Raw genomic sequence first — 10415 nt, 5'->3', positions numbered from 1 at the left:
AATGGGAAACATTTTGTGGCCAAAGATCACTAAAAGTGGTGATTTAAATTGGTATATTCAGCTTACATGGCCACTTGCTCAGAAAAGTTTGATTTCTTCATAGAGAATATTTAAACAGTCTCCAGGGAATTTTCATGGAATAAATATGTGTGGAAATAAACCTAAAGCCTGTCTTAAATAACTTGGTAGTAGAGGCTATGTATATACTAGGTTTTCCTTGCCAGTCTTCATTAATGGCTAGCACTTACATGAATTAAATGATAGGTTTATTTCTAAATAGCATTAGTAGACACAAACTCACTCAACACAAAATGTAGAATCTACAGCAAGGTTGGAAATGTTGGGTTAACTTGGTAATCCAGAATTTGATTCTGCAAAAAAGTAACATGAGTTTATCTTCTGTATTTTCCTAAATCAAAACAGCAGGATCATGTTGATGAAGCATATGCAAGTTGTCTTTAATACAATTTATCAAATGTGAATTGAATGTTACAATGGCAAGTATAAACTGGCATTAATAAAATCACCTTTTACCTCTTAGATTAGGACTTAATTGACTTAGATTTTTTTTTAAGTCTGTATTACTAAGATCATAAAAGTTTGTCATCCATTATTATTAAATTTACTTTTAAATATAGCTAGTTATAAAAGAAGATGGCTACTTCTTAGGAAAAAAAGAAATCTGATTCATGTGTAACACAATGCTTCATGAGTCTCTGATCAAAGAAAATTTGATTACTACATAAACTATAGTAATTGCTAGCTTGGAAATTCTAGTGCATACAAATCAACTGGCCAATTTTGTAGAATCAACAGACTTTTTGTATGGTGGCCATCATTGTTTCATAGATAACCAAAAATAGAAATTAGTAATTATTTGAAACATCAAATAAGGTCCAAATACGTAGAAGGGTGGGGTGAGGAGCATCCTTAAAAGAAGGGCCAGTCCATGACTTCTTTAATGCAGCTGCATGGAGGGGAAGAAAAGGACGAATCATAACTTTGCATATCTTCCTGTCCCCTGACCCCTTTACAATTTTGTTCTCTTAGCTTCATTACATTATTTTTGTAAGTTATTTCCAGGTTAAGACAAGACAAAGACTTTTTGAGAAAGAACACCAGGAATAGGTTTTGTGTAGTTTTTCCTTTCAAAAACTAGTCTTTGGTTATAGCCTAATAACTATCATGGGAATCTGGGAATTAATGATTATGTTTAAGCCCAAAGTGTTGTGTATTTTAGTTAGAGGTTCAGAATTACTTAGCAACTACCTGAATAAACTGAAAACTAGGCCAACTGAGTTCAAGTAGTCAAACAGCTGTTATACTACAAATACTAATACTACCTTCTAAGTAGTTTTGATATTCATATTTGGTATCATTCAACTTTTATCCATATTAATCACTGGGGTTTTAACTTGCGCGTTGACTCATTGGAAAAGACTCTGATGCTGGGAGGGATTGGGGGCAGGAGGAGAAGGGGACGACAGAGGATGAGATGGCTGGATGGCATCACTGACTCGATGGGCGTGAGTCTCAGTGAACTCCAGGAGCTGGTGATGGACAGGGAGGCCTGGCGTGCTGCGATTCACGGGGTCTCAAAGAGTCGGACACAACTGAGCGACTGATCTGATCTGATCTGATCTGATGTATTTTTAAAACTTATTTATTAAACTTTCCCTTCCTAGCAACAGCCTCTAAATTGGCTGGTCCACCCCAAACTGTTCCTAGAAGATCTCTCTCTCTCTGTAATGCCTCCTCTAAACAAAGCTCTTTGCATGAAGAAACAGATTTTTTCAAAGCTCTGATTACTTCTGGTGGCCCTTTGATAAACTGCTGTAGCCACTCTTGTGCTTCTTTGAGACATTCGGTTTCATCTGAAGACGGCAAGATGTCGTCCACCATTCCTATATTTAATGCTTTTTCTGAATCCAGCTTAAGGGCCCCACTTAATACTTTGAGAGCTTGTCTACCGCCGATGATCTCAACCAGCCGGGTGGCACCGCCCCAGCTTGGTATTATGCCCATCTCCTTGTGGACAAATCTGATCTCACTCTCTGTAGTCATTAACCTGCAAAAAAAAAAAAAGAAAAAAAAAACTAATTGAAAGTATGTATGCTTTAGTCACAAAGTACTACCTATTCATAATCTGACCTGAAATCTCATAGGTCTTTATAGGTAGCTGTGTCATTAAAAATAATGTTCAAAAAACCTGGCTAAGTATAGAATTCAGTTTACTACATGGCATTTAGTGCTTCTGTCTGAAAACAAGGTCACCAATCTTGTGTTATCTTTTACTTTGCATATATGAATCTAATCTTGACGTTTATTCTGAAAACCCAATCTAAAGTGAGTGGTAGCCTAATGAGAAAACCTGGATTAAAGTGAATATATGGGAGTAGAAAATGTTAGGTACATACTATAAAAAAAAAATTATAATAAGTTCAAGTCATTAGTCCTTAGGGTAAAAACACTGTTTTCTAACTTGGGACTTGTTTTTTAGCTCCACTCTTCCCACAAGTATTTACTAAGCTCTATCAATGCCAGGTGGTCTCGATGCAGGACTACAGGAATAACCAAAATAAAATCTGCTCAGTTTACATTCCTGTTAGGAGAGAAAGACACTGAACAACAATATAATGTCAGTGGTGCTACATGCTACAAAGAAAACGGGGCAAGGGACTAGAGTATGAGGATACATGTGTTGGGTGTGTGCCATCTTATATGGAAAAGGCCTCTGAATTTTTGAGCAACTACCCAAGTGAGTGAGCAATGCAAAATTCTGGAAGGGAATTCCAGGAAGAGGGAATTACAAGTGCAAAGGCCTTGAAGCAGAACTGCTTAGTATCTCTGGGGACCAGGCTTATGTAGCAGGAATACAGCGAACAGAAATGGGGGATGAGATCAGAGCGAGCTTATAGGCACTTGGATAGGAGGTCAGATTTTATTTTTTAAGTGTGAGGCTCTTTAGGAGGAGACCGTCCAAAGGAGTTGTATCTGATTTATTTTGTAAGAGTTGCCTATTTAGCATTTAATAGCACACCAACTATTTAAGGAACTCTATGTTAACATCCTCGGAACAACCCTGGAGGTATAGTAATATGCTCATTTTGCAGACGGAAACAGAGGCAACAGATGAAATAAATAGCACACCCAAGGCCATGCAGCTATAGCAGGGACAGAATTTTAAATCCAAGCAAGTTAGCTTCCCCACGCATGCTCTAAACCTTCCACTACATACAATAGGTAACTAGGGGAGAGTGGAAGCGGGGATGCTAGTAAGAAAGCTGACAGTGGCTTGGGTTGGACTTGAGAGGGATGATTTCCTACAGCAGGGATTCATTTTCCCCAAATATTGGGACTTTTATGTACAGGATGATTAATCAAGTGGAACAATAAAAGGGAATAAACAAGGAGACTAGTAGGCACAGCAATCATTTACCAGTTAAATATGTGTATGCTGTTATTAATAGGCTGCATAAAGCCACAGTGTTTGGGGAATGCAGCCTATCAGTATTTTGACTGCATGCCTCTATGCATTCACTATTAAAATCTAATTTGGTTTAAAGGTCATGTCTGAATTTTAATTTTTTAAGAAAAATTATTGCTTTCAAGCTACTCATTACAAAAATGAAGACTAAGTTAGTTCTGCATTTCCCAAGTGTTCAATGCCCAGCTGCAGGTGGTTGGTTGGTTCAGCACCAAGAACAACAGACTCTCAGTCTCTGATCCTTTAATCAAGAGAAATATTCCAATAGAGAATTCTCACGAAAGCCTATTTACTAACCCACTGGGAAAGAAGACGTTCTCCTTGGCAGCTGTGAATTCCTATGAGGGAAAATCTGCCTCAATTATGGACCACTGTTTTTAGAAGCAAACAGCCATGAAAGTAGTAGTTTTCAATAAATAATTTTCAAATGGGAGGAAGAAGGAACCAAGTGTCTTAAGAATCTGAACTAGCCCCAAATTGTGAGGGAAGAACAGCTTCGTTAAACAGAAATCAAGGTCAAAAGAAAGTAGAAATTACAGTAATGTCTAATAACTGGGAAATAATATTAATGTTGAAAATCCTATAAAGCTTTTCACAGATAAAATTGTCACAATTCCTAATTATGCCCTGGAACTGACATTGATGGCTCAGAGCTATGTCTACAATACAAAGAAGGACTATGTCAGGAAAAAATTCACTTAAAATCATCTGAACATAAAAGCTGGTTAAAGTCCTAGATGTTGGGCTAATGCAGATGAACTTATGACAACAAAAGTTATTATGTATAAAACATATATATATTTGGAATTGCTTGTAAAGAATGCCTTCTAAAGCCACTTCCCTGGTGGCTCAGATGGTTAAGCATCTGCCCACAATGTGGGAGACCCGGGTTTGATCCCTGGGTCAGGAAGATCCCCTGGAGAAGGAAATGGCAATACACTCCAGTACTCTTGCCTGGAAAATCCCATGGACAGAGGAGCTTGGTAGGCTATAGTCCATGGTCGCAAAGAGTCGGACACGACTGAGCGACTTCACTTCTCCTGAAGAATAACATCATCTTTATACTGGTTGTTTTCCTTTTGCCACGTTTTATAAGGTGAGGTATCACTTGTAAAGAACGCTAACAAATCCTGAGGCTGTCCTTGTATAAATACCTGTTGTCATCAAACTCTGACATCCATTCTTTATACGTCATGCCTAGGGTGTACTTGTGAACTGAAGTGCATATTACATTAGAAAATAAGACCAAAAATTTTATTAGTGACGAACACAAAGTAGTTTAACAATGAGAGAAATATGGGACATTTAGATGATAACCCTTCACAAGACTCTTTATTAATCTAAAAGTTCAAGTTTAAATATAAAATTTTCAATGGTGATAATCAGAATTTATGAAGAAAATGTCCCATCAACAAGATGTATCCAAAATTAGAAACTTCTTCCTAAGAGCCCTTACAGGATTATACACGAATTCCTGCTAGTTTAGATGCAGTTATCTGGCACCACGTATAATGTAGTTTCCTGCAAGTGATAATCTATTAATCTATGTAGAAAACTGGAAGACCCAAATCTTAAGACGCTGAAGCCCTATAGCAGACTCATTAAACCATATGAACTCTCTTAGAATTTTGACAAGTAGAATTGTAAGTATCCTCTGACTGTTAGTGTCATTATCGTTGGCAAGGTTGAAAATCTCCTGTGACACCCACTGAGAGGGGTGATGAGGAAATTAATCTAACCTGGATATACCTGGTGTTGTGGTATGGATACATCAGGAAAAACTAACCATAACTTGGAAGAGAGTATCTTTTGACAGGTGTTGCAAAGTCAATGTTGATACCTGAAAAGACTGTTCATTGTGCTACTAATTTCTGATGAGTTGAGCTGTAAGTTTCAGGACTTTGAACAAACTTATTCAAGAAAAACAATTACCAAATTGTATTAAAATAGGAAACTTTTTCCTAAAAGTTATTTTTTTTAAGTGTTAAAAATGTTTATTATTAAAGAAAGGTACTTTTCATGAACTAAATGGCAAAGAAATGAGAAACAAATAGATAACTGCACTGGGGAAGAATATAACTTAAGCCAGACTACCAGGCCTGACCACTAGACCGGCTGCATTTTACACCTTGTAAAACACAGCAGAGACCAAAGACTCAATGGTATAAAGAGGAGCAAGAGTAGATTATTTAACATCCCTGGGCCTCTGTATGCTTGTCCAGCAAATAGATATAAAGATAGTATTTATGCCTTAGAATTTCTATGAGTACTACAATAAATGAGTTAATATATGAAAGTTACTTAGGACATATATACACCACAATTCTGTTAATCCTAGAGGAACTTGCTTATACATATATTTTAAAAAAAATCAGTGTGGGACTTCCCTGGCAGTTCAGTGGTTAAGACTTCACCTTTCAGTGCAGGGTATGTGGCTTTGATCCCTCATTAGGGAGCTAAGATTCTAACATGCCTCCTGGCCAAGAAATCAAAATATAAAACAAAAGCAATATTGTAACCAATTCAATAAAGACTTTAAAAATGGTCCACATCAAAAAAAAAAAAAGTGTGAAATTTTCTGCCTCTGCCACATCTATAGAACACAGTATTATTTATACTTTTATTTGGTATATAAAAACTATGTATTTTATAGCCTCACAGTACACGTATTACATTCTCTGTGTACTAGCTTTCATTATTATCAAGTTGGTTGCCTTAACAGGTAAGTCACTACAAATAATAGCAGTGTTTCTGCTAGAATGGCATTATAAAGTTTTTTGCTGGACTAAAGTCATTCAATCCCTAAAGTATTGAAATGTAAAAGAACTATACTTGCACTGGAAGCCCAGCAAATAATGATACACTGCTGCTGCTGCTGCTACTAAGTCACTTCAGTCGTGTCTGACTCTGTGCGACCCCATAGACAGCAGTCCACCAGGCTCCCCCGTCCCTGGGATTCTCCAGGCAAGAACACTGGAGTGGGTTGCCATTTCCTTCTCCAATGCATGAAAGTGAAAAGTGAAAGTAAGTCGCTCAGTCTTATCCCACTCTTCGAGACCCCATGGACTGCAGCCCACCAGGCTCCTCCATCCATGGGATTTTCCAGGCAAGAGTACTGGAGTGGGATGCCATCGCCTTCTCTGAATGATACACTATCTTTCCTCAATATCTGTTAATGGAGACTACAAACTATATACAATTCTTAATTTCCAAATAAAGGTAGAAATAATACTGTGTTCCGTTATAGATATGACTGAAGTGGAAGATTCCAAGTTGATTTTTTTTTAAAAACATAGAAATAGACATATACCTAAGACTAACTTAAGGAATATTGTGCAATATAAGTAAAAGCATAAATATTTAAAATTTTAAAGACAGCAGTCCTGTTATAAAATTAAATCACATGATATCATAAATTTAAAGTCCGGAATCATTGATTTAAATAAACTTTTAGGGTCAGAAATTGCTGGTCGTTTACATGACATTAAGAACAAACCAAATACAACAAAGCAAACTGTAGTGACGTGAGAAATATGGTACATAAGCAGCAACATCTCTGACCACAAACAATACTTTTTAGAATCATGCCTTGAACACAGACACTTATTTATTTTTGTGCGTACCTTCCTGGCATTTTCTTCCTCCTGTTGTCTATCACATCACAGGCAAATTACAGAAAAGAGAGGGAAAGATCTCAAAGATCCTCCCCTTATCTCACCTTTCTGATTTCCTGCTCTTAGCTGATTGGTCTCATGAGGCTCCATGTACTTTATGTAAAGAGACTGCTTGAGTAAGAAGTATGTGGTTGAATGAAGTTTTTTTCTATTTGTGCATGTGCGCATTTGTGTGTGACGGTGGTGGTACAGTGAGAGAGCAACGACAGGAGAATGTTTGGGGAATATAAAGTCTGATTTTAGTATTCAGTTGTAATCCTAGCATGCTCAGAGAAGGGGATGTTCTTGATACCACAGGCTCTGAAGTAAGACTTTTCACATAAAACAGTGATAACTACAGAAAAAGCAACATGCACAGGAAATGTGACTGCTTCCTGAGCTGGACATCTCATATTCAGAATACAGGCACTGCCACAGCAAAAATGGAATTTGCTTTTTAATGACTCTGGGATGTGTTGGTTGGGGGGTGTGTGTGTGTTTGTGTGCACATTTGTGCAAGTATGAATATTATGTTGTATTTCATGTTTGACTTATTAGGTTAGTATTTTAAGAAAAGGGCTATGTACAGTAGCTCCCTTGGGACAAGCCTGTTTACAGCTCCCTTTCTTTGTAATATACTTTGAACTAAAAGGTAGCAGCTGGAAATGCTAATACCTTTGGCTGAGAGTTATTTATATTCATAAAATCAATGTTCAAGATTGAAAACAAATTAAATAACAGGCTCTAAATTGCATAATTGAGAATTTTATTCCTCTAGGGAGATGACGGAATAAAAATGTGTTTTTCATCCAGTGTATAAACAGCAAAATCTTAAGATACTCCAAAGAAAAACAAAAAGAAAATGCACACAATTCACACAGATACACATCAATGAATATATGAAAATTTATGCCTCACCAAAACTTTAAAAAACACAAAATAAAATTTAATTTTTGATTATCAAAGTTAGAAGAGAGCTTTTAAAAGAGTAATACTTATTGTAAAAAGGATGCTCTCAAATAGACACTCATATACTGCTGGTCGTAGCATAAACTAGCAGAATCTTTCCTGGAGGGTAACTTGGCACTATATATCCAAACTTTCAAACATGTTCACATTCTTTGACTAAGTACCTGAAATACTTAGTAAGTGTTAGGATTTATAGAATAAATTAAAGAAAATAATCCAAAATGACAAAGCCTTACATATAAGGCAGTTATCACAGCATTAATCATGATAGAGGAAAATTAGAAACAGCCAAAAGAGGATATTTTAGTACATCCAAACTGATGGGATTTTTAAAAAATTTTAAATTCATATTTTTCAAGTACACAAGTGATATGGGAACACTGTCATTAAATATAAAATATACGTCATATGATCCTAATTTTTTAAAAATAGAAAATTATGTCTATTTTAAAAAGATATGAAGAAAGCACACTGCAGTGCTACTGCTAATTACCTTTGGCTGCAACTTTAATTTTTATGCTATAGCTAACTCTATATTCTTAAAATTTAATATACAGTAAGGTATATTTTATTATTATAATATTTACAATATGTTCAAAGTAAGTATTTTCAAAACAATCTTCCCTGGTGGCTCATATGGTAAAGAATATGCCTGCAGTGTGGGAGACCCAGGTTTGATCCCTGGGTCGGAAAGATCTCCTGGAGAGGGGAATGGCTACCCACTCCAGCATTCTTGCCTGGAGAATCCCATGGACAGAGGAGCCTGGCGGGCTATAGTCCATGGGATCACAAAGAGTTGGACACGACTGAATGACCAACACACAAAGTAATCTAGAACGTTGCTATTCAATGAGTGGTCTGTGAACCAGTAATATCAGCATCAACTCAGGCTTCACCCCTGAGATGAAATCAGAACTGCATTTCAACAAAATCCTCAGGTGATTCATATTCCCCAGAATGCACAAAATATCCTTTTACAATAGAAAGCACAATAAACATTTTTAAAGTATCATTATCTGTGTTACTTTCTATTGATGTTATCACACGAACTTAGTGGCTTATAAGCATTATCTCAGTTCTGAACATGAAGAGCTCTGCCAACTAAGTGCAGTGCACGACTGTGCAGTAGAGGGAATGTCAGGAGTGCTATAAAGGACATCACTGCCAAACTGACACAATTACAATATGGATAGTATATTAGATAAAGTATGGCATCAATGTTAAATTTCTTGCATTTGACAACTGTGTGCTGTGGTTATATAAAGAACACTCTAGTTCTTCATTACAGTATAGTCAGTTACTATATGGACTCTTGCTGACAAAGGTCCATCTGGTCAAAGCTATGGTTTTTCCAGTGGTCATGTATGGATGTGAGAGTTGGACCATAAAAAAGGCTGAGCGCTGAAGAATTGATGCTTTTGAACTATGGTGCTGGAGAAGACTCTTGAGAGTCCTTTGGACTGCAAGGAGACAACCAGTCAGCCCTAAAGGAAATCAGCCGTGAATATTCATCGGAAGGACTGATGCTGAAGCTGAAGCTCCAATCCTTTGGCCACCTGATGTGAAAAGCCGACTCATTGGAAAAGACCCTGATGCTGGGAAAGACTGAGGGCAGGAGGAGAAGGGGAAGACAGAGGATGAGATGTATGAATGGCATCACTAACTCAATGGACATGAGTTTGAGCAAACTCCGGGAGTTGGTGATGGACAGGGAAGCCTGGCATGCTGCAATCCATGGGGTTGCAAAGAGTCAGACACAACTGAGCAACTGAACAACTAGTTCTTAAAAGAAGAATATATATTTATGTGTGTGTGTGTGTGTGTGTGTATAAAGGAGTAAAAGGGTAAGATGTTTGCAACTTACTCTCAAATTTCTCATAAAAAATTATTTTACATATATATGTGTGTGTATATATATAAAACATACATATACACACACACGTAAGAGGTGAAAAACAGAACAGCAAAATGTTAAAAATTGGTGAAGTTACATTATAATATGGTGCAGGGAGTCTTTGTCCATTCCACAGCTGGTGCCAGGATCCCTCACAGATACCAAAATCCTCAGATGCTTAATTTCCTTATATAAATTGGTGTAGTATTTTTATATAACCTGTACACATCCTCCCATATAGTTTAAATCCCTCTAGATTACCCACCAGGGCTTCCCTGGTGGCTCAGACAGTAAAGCGTTTGTCTGCAATGCAGGAGACCCAGGTTTGATCCCTGGTTTGGGAAGAGCCCCTGGAGAAGGAAATGGCAGCCCACTCCAGTATTCTTGCCTGGAAAATCCCATAGACGGCAGA

At 37.1% G+C, this 10415-nt stretch overlaps 1 protein-coding gene across 9 annotated transcripts in view; it reads right to left on the bottom strand.

Annotated features, from left to right (window-relative positions):
• Positions 1-433: 433 nt before the first annotated feature.
• ECHDC1 (ethylmalonyl-CoA decarboxylase 1) overlaps positions 434-10415 on the bottom strand; it is a 53126-nt gene continuing 43144 nt past the window's right edge. For all 9 annotated transcript variants that reach the window (XM_086316314.1, XM_086316318.1, XM_086316309.1 and 6 more), the window contains one exon: positions 434-2068. In XM_086316314.1, coding sequence (XP_086172440.1) covers positions 1660-2068 — 409 coding nt within the window. In that variant the 3' untranslated portion in view covers positions 434-1659. The remainder of the gene's footprint in view (positions 2069-10415) is intronic.

Source organism: Bos grunniens, chromosome 9 (assembly GCF_055505025.1).
Source record: "Bos grunniens cultivar Pamir isolate PY7600 chromosome 9, Bosgru_T2T1.0, whole genome shotgun sequence".
In the NCBI taxonomy this organism is placed as follows: domain Eukaryota; kingdom Metazoa; phylum Chordata; class Mammalia; order Artiodactyla; family Bovidae; genus Bos; species Bos grunniens.
This window is presented reverse-complemented; position numbering and strand designations above follow the sequence as displayed.